Below are 13141 nucleotides of genomic sequence, written 5' to 3'. Positions count from 1 at the left end.
GACATTCAGACAGGGAGAAAGGGTGTGAGGGAAGACAGAAAGTCTGAGCCTGAGAGGTATGTTCTTTATATTTTTTTCTTCCTCTGTGCTTAGGGCCAGCCTAGAAGTTCATATATTTCCCACCATATCTGATAACTTTATCCACCTTCCCAAGATTGTGAATTGTGACATACCTGGCTTCAATATGTACTTTTTTACTTCTTTCCAGAGGGTGATTATTGCAGAGTCTTTTAATTTAGATGCTTTACTTAATTTAGACAATAACAATGATGTTTAAACAAAGAAACCATGTTCTAAGTGTTCAATAAATACAGAGTAACAAATTATTTTATTGATAGTTTACAGAAAGGGGGTATAATGACTAGGCTGAGCGAGATTTTTTTCTCTGTTCTTTTTATTACAACTGAAGATGGAAAATACAATTTTTTTGTACAGTAAATGGTTTATGTAGAAGAAGGACCTGCATTTTATTGCATACTTTTAAATAAGAAGGGAACTTCATAAAGTTTTGGAGTCCACCAGAATAAGGTTTTAGGGGTACGTGGCATAACTGATGGAAAAAGAGGTTCCAGTAGTCATCTCATTAAATCATGACAAAAAGGTCAAGATTACAAGGCCAGACTGGAAATCTTGTTTACTTTGTCCTATGTTGTCTTCTTCCCTTTAGGCATTTCTGATAGGTCCAAGGTGCCTTGTGGTCTGAATGTACAAAATTTTAATTGTCTGTGATCCTTTTAATCTTTCTTTCTAGTAGGTGTGTCTCTGTTGCTCCCATTAGTTTAAATGTTTTGTGCATGTAACTGTTCAGCCACACAGGTGGTGTTGTGCATGTAGCCCAGGCAAAGGACAAGGGAAAGAAGTGTCAAGAAAACTTACATTTTAATGTAACATGTTAATTTCACCAAGACTTTTGCTTCACTCATAAAATACCATTGTCTTTCCATTTCTCCACCTATTGAACCTTCCTGACCCTGAACCTGGTAGTGAGGTTGGTAACAGTCAAAGACCACACAGAGAGAACATCCAGGTTTATAAGTGTACAACTAAGCATCTAGTTAGTCTGTCTGGGGAGAAGCCATGTGACAATGCCAAGCTGTGTTTCTGACTCCACTAGGCCCCTGTTCCCACAGTCCGTCCAACTGTTCCCCATGTCAAGAGCAGTTGCAAAAATATCAGTAATTGAACATCCTTTTGTTTCCAACCATCTGAGCATGTCAGAAAGAAGCCACAGGTTCTGAGTTCCCCAGGTAAGACATGTGTCCCATGCCCATTGTTTATTCAAATCCAGAACTTTCCCATTTTAATGCCAGCAACTACAAAGGTTAGCCACCTGGTCAAAGACCCAGCGCTCCCCACATGTGTGGCAGATATCTGTAGCAAAGGAGCTGTTCTTGGGCTGCCTTATTGCCCTCAGTGTATCCATGAGATCCTGACAAAGTTGGGCAAATCCTTCTACAGTGACTTGAGCAAATTCATCATAGCACTCCAGAGGGGCAGGATATTGTTCCACATTCATCTTGCTCCAGTTGGCTGTGTGCTGCAAAAGGTCCTTCAGGAAGGGCATGGAGAATTCATTGTTGTAGAAGTTGATATTGGAGATCTGAGAGCATTGTTTGAATACAGGTAGGAGAACATTGAGCTGGGAGTCTTTCATCCTACACCCCTGCAAATCCAGAGTCTCAAGAGTGCCTGCCACTTTCATGAGGAGACCTCTCAGAGGCATAAGATCCAAATCCAGTAAGACCACACCTCTCAATTCCAGATGTTTTAGCTGAAAGAGGCTCTGACAGCAGGCAAAGGAATCCAAATCTCTCTGTGAAATCAGGGAGTAAGTAATGGAGAGGGTCTTCAAGGGTGTCATCAAGCACCTAGAGATAAAGGAGACAGATGGTTAGTTCTGGCAAATGGGCTTGGAGAGGTTTGGCAGGGATATACAGAGTGGGAGCAGGAATCAGGTGCCCCAAGATCAGTTTGACTAAGTGATTAAGGACATCATCTATGATGCTTCCTGTTGGAAACTGCTCAGTCATGTCAACCTCATAATTTATCTCCTGGCCTCACTCTAAACCTGAAAACCAGTTCATCCCCTAATCGCAGAAAGCAACAGAAGAAATCCCATCCCAATAGAATTCTGACAGGATCTCAATATTTGCTGTGGGTTTACTGAATCTGTATTCTATCATTCCCTCTGCAGTCATTCTTGCGCTCATTTATAGCCCAAGCTCTACCTCCTGTCCCATGTATTCAGCAGTATTCGGGCTCAAAACTTTTAACCCATGGGAACTGGGTGATGATAGAAGGCTGTTCTAACAGATCTGAGCATATAGCTCCTGTTAACCCTGTACTTGTGAGTCCCCCAACTCCTCACTACACACTTCCATTCCTCTTCAGTTTCTGTTTGATTGTGCATCCATGATTCTAGGAAGAATTACAACTGAACCTTACTTTCCTACTTCATGAGTGCTCATTTGAGACACTGATTTACCTTGTAAAATTTCCCTTGTATAACTGAGTATTCATGGAAATAGGACATAACTTCCAGTCTTTGGAGTCTCTAAATATTTCTTCCTAGTGACTGGTTGGCATCATGTCCCTATAACCCTTAAGAAAAGTGAGATAGATTTGCTCTGATAGCTGAACCAGCTCTCCATCATGGCTTACCCTAGGACCTGATTCATCTGGGATCTGAGAAAATGGACGAAGAACATGAAAAGATGCTGCAGACAGTTGAATTTGGAGAACTGAGAAGCAAACTTGTTGATACACTTGACTTCAGTGACTCTTGTTCTATTGGGTAAATGGAAGTCGATTTTGTGGAGGGGTGCCAGGAAGACTTTGCGAAGATTTCTCATCTGCCCGAAATAGGGGGCAAAATGTGTCAACTCTATCAGAGTCCATTCAGTATTTAGTTCTAACTCCATGATATGCTCTGGATCAAAAACATGGAAGATCTGTCTGAGAGCTCTTTCTGGCAGAGTCCAGATTTTCATCTTTGTACAGCAGAAATATAGGGAGCCCTTTCTCTCCTGGGCCCACTTCAAGAACCATGTTTGTGCTTCATCAAGGCAGGACCTGATGCACAGGTCAACTGTGACCTTCAGACGCTGCCTCAGTGCATATCTGGGACGGACCTGCAGGGCTTTCTTTTCATCCAAGATCTCTGCTGAATAGTCACTGTCCTCTGAATCAGTCCATATGTTCCAGAAGCTATGGTGCACATTCCTCAGGTCGAGAAACTGTAGTTTTTTCCTCCTGCAGGTGAAACATAAGAATGATGGCAGACCCTGAATTAGCTTTTATTACATATATCTAAACTCATCTCTCTTCCCTGCTAAAGTGTACATTTTTTTTCAGGACCTGATATCCAAGTTGGACTCAGGCTTGCTACTGAAGCTTTCCTGTGCTTCTGTACACATGAATACTTTTCTTTCAATAAGGTACACTTTACTTCTCCTTACTTATATTATTAGTACTTGTGGGAATGTCAGGGATAGACTCATTCCACTGTGAGGCCACATTTACTCTAGTCCATATTCAAGGCTAATCCATGTCCAACTGTGCTCAGTACAAGTAAACAGTAGCTGTCAAGAACCCTGTATCCCTGCCTGATGATGCCATCAGAATCATCTGATCCATTTATGACAAAGCTAATCTCTCTGACAATGTCTAATGTGTACTCCTTCTACTCCCTTCTACAGGACTTGGAAATTGCTTACCTGGTGTGAAACCCTATGGTTCGACGAATGTCTACTCCATCTAGCACAGCCTGCAATGTTTCCAGGTCAGTAGTCCTCATCAATGCCCCCACAGGGAGACAGTGGAAAGGCCAGGCTATCACCAATGCCTTTATGAGCTTTATATGTCTGCCATCAAAGGCCTCCTTGAAAAGTGCTGGGAAGAGTCCATGGGCCATCTCCTCCAGTTCAGACATGCCTAGAGCCTCCTCTCTCACCAGAGTCTGAATTGCCAGCTTCTGGAGTGTGGGTGGGGTATGAACACTCATCTTCTTAAGGTCTCCAATCAGAAGAATCCTGGGGAAGGAGTCAGAAATGAATATATGTTTAAGAGAATGTTTATAAAACTTACTCACTATCACATCAACCACTAAGCTTCTGAGTTACTGCTCATGCAATGGTAGAGACATCAATTTACCTCTTCATTCTAAGAGGTCATAGAAAGACAGTCCCCCACAGTGGCATCATGGCAGACTCTCTCTCACCCAAATGGGTATATAATTTTTGGATCAAAAATTTTGTTTGTGACACACTCTTTAAAAAAAATTGAAAGTAATATTGAATTGACACGACTCACAGGACTTAATGTGGTTGGCCTAAGACAACATGTGCATCACAAGCGAGATAGAACCTTAAGAGACCAGCCTCAATGGATAGGCATGGTCCCCATGTGAGGGAAGGGCCCAGTCACTCATCTCAAAATTTTTAACCTAGAATTGTTCCCATCTAAAGAAAAACTTGTACAAAAAAATGAATCAGATATTGAAGGAAAGACCATCCAGACACTGCCTACCCTGGGATCCATCCCATCAGCAGACACTAATCCCCGACACTATAGTTGGCGCCAAGATGTGCTTACAGATAGGAGCCTGGTATGGCTGTTCTCTGAGAGGCTGTGTCAGCATGTAAGACAATTGCAGACACTTATAGGCAACCATTGGACTGAGCAAGGGGTACCCAATGGAAGGCTTAGGGAAGAACAGAAGAGGTGAAAGAGATTAAAACCCCATAGGAATAACATCAATATCCACTAACTTGACCCCTCAGAGCTCTGACGGATGAAACAACCACCCAAAGTTTGTACATGGGTTCATCCATGGCTCTGGATCAATATGTAGCTGATGATTGAATTATCTGGTATCCATGGGAATGGAGATCCTTGGTACTGTGGAGGCTTGTTGGGGACTGGTTGTGTGTGTGTAAGGGAGTATTGTCTTACAGTCAGAGTGGATAAATGATGGTCAGGGGCTGGCAAAGGGAAGACTGGGAAAATGAACAACAATTCAAATGTAATTAAATAATCAAAAAAAAAAAAAAACAAAACAACCAACAAAAGAAAAATGCAACAAACAACAATCATGGAAGCAGTAAACACACACATACACACAAAACCTTGTGTCTTGGATCAATACTGACCCACTAAGCATGATGATGACAATGGGTTCCTATAATTTTCAGGGTATCCTGGGTCCCAAATATAGACCATAACAAAAAAAATCAAAGCTGTGTGAAAGTGATATAAGGCAAAGCCTAAGGTAAGACATTGAGTGAGACATTAAGACACTCCAAGTGTAACTCCAGCTATTGTGAGTTAAAGGTGTTCAAAGATACATGGTCCCCAGGTCTCCAGGTAAGCCAGTGACTCACAAAAACAAGCACAAACATTGAGTGAATGGAAATGTGAGGGAACTCACTAGTAATCTTAGTACTGAGGAGTCTTATGAGTCAAAACGTTATTGCTTTTCACCCTACCCAATGCCACATGGCCATTTTTAGGACAGCTTAAACAAAATAGAAAATCAACCATAATAATGAAATCACCAGGTTAACATATACGTTTGTGATGAAGCTAAAATTTCATTTGGAATTAAATCCCAGGTGTTCAATGTATTCCTCTAAGAAGAAAAAATTAACATGTTTTGTCCTAACTTGGATTCTAAATGTCTCTACATCAAACCCAGGGGAATATCATTACCTACTAGTTCTGAACACTGTAGACAGGTCTCTGAGTGCTGGTCAAACAAGACGGTTATTCAGGCTGCAGTTCTCTGAATGTGTTCTCTGGCTCCAGTGAAGCCTTTATATACCTCTCTGCTCACCACACCCTTTTGTAGCCACACCCACCAATCCCAAGCTGGAATTGGAGTAAATGATTAAACTCCACCCTTTTAATCATATTTGTAACATGCAACCTTTTCAGTGATTGAATCAGAGCTCTCAACCTCATTTGACAGCTCATGTGGGGAGGTTATGGAACAAAGGGAACACATCTCTATTGTTGGAGAGAGTGCAAACTTGCACAACCACTTGTAAGATCAATCTGGCAGTTTCTCAAATAATTGAGATTCAATCTACCTTCTAGACCCAGCGTTACCACTCCCAGACAGAAAGCCAAAGAGGACCCACAATACCAATGGAAATTTTCTGTTCGATGCAAATTCTACTCTTTTTTTTTAAACGTATTTTCCTCAATTACATTTCCAATGCTATCCCAAAAGTCCCCCACCCCCTCTCCCCCTAATCCGCTACCCACCCATTCCCATTTTTTTGCCCTGGCGTTCCCCTGTACTGGGGCATATAAAGTTTGCCTGTGCAATGGGCCTCTCTTTCCAGTGATGGCCGATTAGGCCAGCTTTTGATACATATGCAGCTAGAGTCAAGAGCTCTGGGGTACTGGTTAGTTCATAATGTTGCACCTACAGGGTTGCAGATCTCTTTAGCTCCTTGGATACTTTCTCTAGCTCCTCCCTTAGGGGCCCAGAATTCCTAGGCAAATAGATGGACCTGGAGGCATCATCCTGAGTGAGGTAACACAATCACAAAAGAACTCAAAAGATATGTACTCACTGATAACTGGATATTAGCAAATCCTACGCTTAAAAGAAGACTAATTAACCAGTTGTAGGTAGGAAAACAAAACAAAGTCAAAGACAATTTAGCAGATCTGAGTGTTAGAAAGTTGTGTTATACACTTTTGTTTATTTATATTGTTCTGCTTTTAGATTATAAATTCTTTGATTGTCTATTACAGCTACCATTTTTCTGTTTTTCTGGGATTTCTGTGTCTTTGAATGTATTCTCTATTTCTTTGGGATTTGTTATTGCTGTTGTTGTTGGTGATTCTACTTTATTTTTTTGATGGGGTGGGATTGGCTCTCTTTTTCCTGTAGGTTTATTTATTTTGTCCTGTTCCAAGTTGTGTGTTTTTCTTTTCTTTTGATTTTCTGTTGCTCTTTTTGTTTATTTGTTCATTTCTCTGTTTGTTTTTCAAGCAGGGTCTCATTGTATGTTAAACTGTTCTGTAACTCACTTGCTAGGCCAGGCTGGAGGTGGTCCTGCCTCTTCCTCCCCTGTCCTGGCAGTACACTTGTGTTCTGCCACACATGTTTCTGGATTCTTTAAGTGCCTGTTTCTTTTCTCAGGAGAGATATAAAGGGTGTGGATTGAGATGGAAAATAATGTGGGAATGACCTCAGAGGACTTGGGGGAGTTGAAACCATAATCATAACACATTGTATGAAAAAAATATTTTCAGTAAGGGAGAAGCAAAGAAAAGGGGAGGGAGATATGACTGAGTATTTAGAGCACTGGCTTCTCTAACAGATACCTTAGGTTCATATCCCATCTTCTGTTTGTCAGCTCCTGTGTCTTTTTCCCCCCATGCTTCTAACTCCTAAACCATCTCTTTATCCCATATCTGATTAACATGAAGGAGTGCCAGCTTAGCACATTGTCTACAGATAATGCCACCGAGATAGGAACTAGACAGGCTGAAGGCTCATACTTCACAAAGAGGCAGAGATAGTATCTTCTTTAATTTGCATGTAGACAGGGTTATAGATGGGGACTATTTCACCTAGGCAGCCATAACGAATAGCATGGGGGTTCATTACAGGAAAGGATCTCAGTATCCACACTTGATAAGTGAGATAGTTCAGTTTTAGAAGCTTGAAAATTGTGAGCTATAGAACTCTTGATCATGAGAGAGCCCCCAACATGGAGAAGGCAAAGTGGCTCCTTGAATCAGACACAATCTTGAGGAAAGTGCCTCAAGAGAAGTTCTTCCCAAACTTGTAGCTAGCAAGACTTTTCATGGTGTACACTGGACTGGAAGGAAACTGATCTATATTCTGTACTTTCATAGGAACCAGTGTCATTGATGCTGTCCCCCCGGAAGAAGTGATTCTGGAATGACCCCTGAGGTTACTCTCTAGGCACATCTGGTAGAGATTTTCAAGATATGCAAAGGTTGAGGATCAAGGCTAGATGTGACTATTGTTCTGTGACAGCCACATTTCTGGAGAAAATCAATGGGAGAGGCCAAGATCATCAGTTCCTTTGGATTTTGAGTCTGTAGTCTCTGGCTTTTGCCTGTTAAATTCAATTGTCAGTCAAGGAAGAAAATGTTTGCTCATAGCTTTGGGCAGCAAACAGGTGTTGGTCTGACCCTCACAATGTTCCTTCCCAGGTCATACTGGTGTGGCTCAGAGGTGAAAAAAGAAAGGAATTGTGTGTGCTAGGAAGAAGTGAATGGCTAAATACTATAGGCACAGTTGTTGAAGCAGCTGCTACATCTGAATAGGTGGTAGAGAGCACCAAGCTACCAGAATAAAAGCTCTGGGTACCAGATGAGCAAGGGGGCTAGAAGTTTTATGGCCAAACAGAGAACAATGCTTAGTAACAGGATCTCAGCTGCAGTCAGGTCCAGAGGACACCCTCAAACAAAGACAGATATAAAAAATACCCCCCAAACCCCCACAAACAAACAAGAAACAAACAAGATCTAGAAAACCTTTGAGGCTTTCCATCCTTCTACTCTGATGAGCATGGGACAGAAGGTCAACCTCACCAGGACAGGGCTCCTTGAACCTTTGTGCAACAATACCACCCAAACAACAGATTCTACTGTGCATGAAATTCCCCAAGGACAGCGTGGAAAAGCTGCTCAGAGGGACACAGGTCAATCACAGAAAATCTCTAGAAAAAAAAACTTATTGCAATATAACATGATCAGGGATCTATTGTCTCCCATTGAGCACAAAGCCTGGACGTGAATAAAGCTTTTGCCCACCATTGGGTATGTATACAAAGCCTCCATTCCAACTCTGAGGTGTGACATTCTTAATGCATACTGAAAAAGTATATACACATCAATGTCTGGGTTTGGTGACTGTAAATGGGATGGATCACCAGGTGAGCCAGTGTCTAGATTGTCATTTATTTAGTCTCTACTCCACAATTTGTCTCTGTATCTCCTTACATGTTCCCCCGTTTTCCCCCCCCCACACACACACACCTTTAATCTGGAATTTAAGTGGTGGAGATTAAACTAGGACATCCAATTTCAGTTGTGGATTAGAGGGTGTGGCTACAATAGGGAGGGGTTTAGCACAGAGGTATGTATATAAAAGCACCAGTCGATCCAGAGAACACATTCAGAGACCAGCAGCCTGGATAACTATCTGGTGGAGCTGGGACTTTGAGACCTATCTGCAGTGCTCAACTGGTATGAACTGGGTTTTCCTTGGGTAATGCAGTTTGATGTAGAGAAGTTTAGACTCCTTTAGAGGAACAGGTTGAAGACCTTGAGTTTCATTCCACATGAATTTTTAGCCTCATCACCGATATATTTTCATGATAGCTTGCAGAGTTCATTAGTATGATTCATATTTTTTTTTGAGACAAGGATTCTGTATCTCGTTCAAACTCTCTTAGAACTGGCCCTGTGACTCCGGGGAAGATGGAAATCAGATCATTCTGAGTAACCTGTTCTCTCATGTTTCCATGTTTCCCCTTCTCTGAATTTGTGTGTTGTGTGTGTGTGTGTGGGGGGGGGGGTGTATGTGTGTGTGTGTGTGTGTGTGTGTGTGAAAGAAAGAGAGAGAGACACCCTGGCTCACACTGTAGACCTGTAGACCATGTATGTTTGATCTTCAGCGCCCAATTGTTCGAATGATACTTGTGAGTTATGCATATGTATTGCCTTAGGCTTTGCATTTCATGTTTTCCACATAGCTTTGTTCTGTGTACATGATCTTCCCATACACAGGAAACCCTAAAAATTGTAGAAATGCACTGAAGTCATTCTGCTTCCTGTGAATTAATATTGATCTGCATCACAAGGATTTATGTTTGTTTGTTTGGTTGGTTGGTCAGTCGGTTGGTTTTGTTTGATTTTGGAATTTTTTTTAAGATTGTTTTTGAGAAAGGGTCACACAAAAAGCATTATTTTGATTTGAAAATTATGTGCTCATTTGGTTTTTAGAAAGACCCCGGTTGTGGGAGTCTGTCTTTCCACCACCAGTTTAGGTTGAAGAGGTAAACTGATTTCTCTGTCACTGTCAGAGTAGTAACTCTGAAGATTAGTGGTTGATGTAATGGTGAGGAAGTTTTACAAACTTTGTCTTGAAAGTATATTTTTTTCTGAATCCTTCCCAAGGAGCCTTCTGACTGGAGACCGAAGAGGATGAATGTTCAGACTCCATCCACACTCCAGAAGCTGGCATTACAGGCTCTGCTGAGAGATGAGGCTTTGGCCTTGTCCTCTCTGGATGAGGTACCTTTTCTGTTCTTCCCAGCACTGTTCAAGGAGGCCTTTGCTGGCAGACTTAAGAAGCTCATTAAGGCAATGGTGGCAACCTGGACTTTTCCCTGTCTCCCTGTGGGGTCTTTGATGAAGTCACCTAACCTGGAGACCTTACAGGCTGTGCTAGATGGAATAGATATGCGACTGACAAGAGAATCTCACACCAGGTGAGTAATAATCAAGTCGTGTATAAGGGAGCATTTGGGTACACAGCAGAGATTGTGGGGTCAGGGAGAATGGCTTCTGATGGGATCATCAGGCAGTGGTGCAGGAACCTTGAAGTTATCGTCTTCTTGGACTAAGGACAGTTGTCAGTGGATTACAGCTTCTATAAGTAGCCTCTAGAATGAGCCTATCCCTGGTTTTCCCATAACCACTATTAATGGGACTAAGGAGAAATAAAGAGAACCTTAGTGGAATGAAAGTGGTCAGGTCTACACACACAGCTCAAGGAAAGATTCTGTAGCATGCTTGTGTGCACATTGCACTCTGTTTAATAGAAATTATACCTTACCAATGTGTGTGTACTTGTGTTTAGAGTCAGGTAGTCAAAGTTGACTGAGGGTTGTCATGTATGCTGACATTTGACATGTTTCACTCCCAGCAAGGGAAAATTTCAGGTTCTGGACCTGAGGAATGTGCACCATGCCTTCTGGGACATATGGGCTGGGGCAGAGGATGGTAGCTGTTCTTCAGAGCCCTTGGATGAGAAGCCTACAGTAGTGAAATTCCGTCGCAGATATGCACAGAGGAGGCAGCTGAAGGTGGTAGCTGACCTGTGCCTCAGTCCCCACCATGATGAAACACAAGCATACTTCTTGAAGTGGGCCCAGCAGAGAAAGGACTCCCTACATTTGTGCTGTATAAACGTAAAGATCTGGGCTATGCACGTGAACTTTGTCTTAGAGATTTTGAATGTTTTTCATCCAGAGCACATCGAGAAATTCGAACTGAACACTGAGTGGAATGTGTTCAATCTGGCCCGTTTGGCTCCCTGCTTCTGGCAGATGAGAAATCTTCGCAAACTTCTCCTGGCACCCTTCTATGAGAACAGCTTCAAGATTGCCAATAGGACAGGAGACAGAGAAGACAAGTGTGTCAAGGAGTTCATTTCTATCTTCTCCAAATTCAATTGTCTCCAGGATCTCTCCATGCGTGGTGTTCACTTTCTCACAGACCACATGAGTCAGGTCTTCAGGTAAGCAAGGATAGAGAGCTGGGTTACCTAGCAGAGCATTTCTTCTTGTCCATTTTAAGGATTATTCCTGTAGCATGCCTGCCAGTCAGTCACGTGAAACAATTTTAGGGACTCTTTAGAATATGGACATTATGTGTAGTGATTCAAAGTCTCAAATGAGTACTCCTGAAGCAGAAGACTGAAGGGAGGTAAGGAGTAGCTCAGATCAGGTCAGAAGGGACTGTAATTCTTCTTAGAATCACAGCCAACAGGGAGGTGAGGATGTAGTTAGGAGATGGGGGCGACCATCAAAGCAAGGAGGTGAGCTCTGTGCTAAGATCTGTGGGAACAGCCTACTATCTTCCCCTGCTTTCCCATGAGTAAAGGTTTTTGAGCCCCAGTACTGTGGAATAAAAGAGACATGAGGGATTGTGTGGAACTGTAATGGATAGGAAGAGTGACTGTTCAGATGCTGGGATTAAATGCAGCTTTGAATGAGCCCACATGTAATATCCCTAGATCCTGTCAGGACTCTCTTGGTATGGAAATTCCTCTTTGTGTCTTAGGTGCTAAATAGGTTTTCTGCTTGAGACTGAAGCCAGCTGATTAGGTGTGGGTTTGACTTGACTAAGCTGATCTCAAAAGGAAACATCTCAGATAATATCTATGGTCATTTGGTCACACTGAACTTAGTCACTTGGTCACTTGACGACTGTGTAAACCCCACTCCATGTTCTCCATTACCTTTTGCCTGAACTAACCATCTGGTCTCATTTATCTCTAGGTGCCTGATGATACCCTTGGAGTCCCTCTCCATCACTCACTACCAAATTTCACAGTCAGACTTGGATTCGTTCTCTTACTGTCAGAGTCTCTTTCAGCTAAAACATCTGGAGATGAAAGGTGTGGTCTTACAGGTTTTGGATGTGAGGCCTCTGAGAGGTTTCTTAGAGAAAGTGGTTAAAAACTCTTGAGACTCTGAATTTGCAGGGATGTAGGATGAAGGACTACCAGCTCAATGCACTCCTACCTTCCCTCATACAATGCTCTCAGCTCACCAAGATCAACTTCTACAACAATGACTTCTCCATGCCCATCCTGCAGAACCTTTTACAGCACACAGCCATCTGGAGCAAGATGAATGTGGAACAATACCCTGCCCCTCTGGAGTGCTATAATGAGTTGGGTCATGTCGCTGTAGAAAGATTTGCCCAATTTTTCAGGATCTCATGGATACACTGAGGGCAATAAGGCAGCCCAAGTGCCTCTCTTTTGCTACACGTGTATGCCACAAATGTGGCGAGTGTTGTGTCTATGGCAAGAGAGCCAGACTTTGCTTTTGCTAGCGGTGAACATGGATACAGAATTTCTACATGTGAGTCAATGACAGGTTTGGGACATAACTCTCATCTGGGGTGCTCAGAGACTGTGACTTTAGGCAGTGTACAGATGCTTGGAAAGAAAAGGATGAACAGTAATTGGGACCTTGGAGGCTGAGCTTGACATGGGGAACAGACTGTGCGGTTAGGTGCCTTGTGGAGTGATAAAGACAACTTGGATGGTATGAGTAGACTCTGCCAGGACAGATTAGCTAGATCCTTTGTCATGGACTTGTACACTTTTTGTTCTTCACTGTAATATTAA

At 42.4% G+C, this 13141-nt stretch overlaps 1 protein-coding gene and 1 pseudogene across 1 annotated transcript; one reads left to right on the top strand and one right to left on the bottom strand.

The window, feature by feature from the left end:
* Positions 1-1300: 1300 nt before the first annotated feature.
* On the bottom strand, positions 1301-4003 carry LOC108168684 (PRAME family member 8-like). Its single transcript, XM_017318917.1, has 3 exons — positions 3717-4003; positions 2662-3252; positions 1301-1868 (listed from the first exon to the last, which is right to left on the bottom strand). The coding sequence occupies exons 1-3, from the start codon at positions 4001-4003 to the stop codon at positions 1301-1303; spliced, it is 1446 nt and encodes a 481-aa protein (XP_017174406.1).
* A 6183-nt stretch (positions 4004-10186) lies between these two features.
* LOC546876 lies at positions 10187-12843 on the top strand (annotated as a pseudogene).
* Positions 12844-13141: the final 298 nt, after the last annotated feature.

Source organism: Mus musculus, assembly GCF_000001635.26.
Source record: "Mus musculus strain C57BL/6J chromosome 5 unlocalized genomic contig, GRCm38.p6 C57BL/6J MMCHR5_RANDOM_CTG5".
NCBI classification, from domain to species: domain Eukaryota; kingdom Metazoa; phylum Chordata; class Mammalia; order Rodentia; family Muridae; genus Mus; species Mus musculus.
Note: the sequence above shows the minus strand (reverse complement) of the source record. Positions and strands in the feature narration are given on the sequence as shown.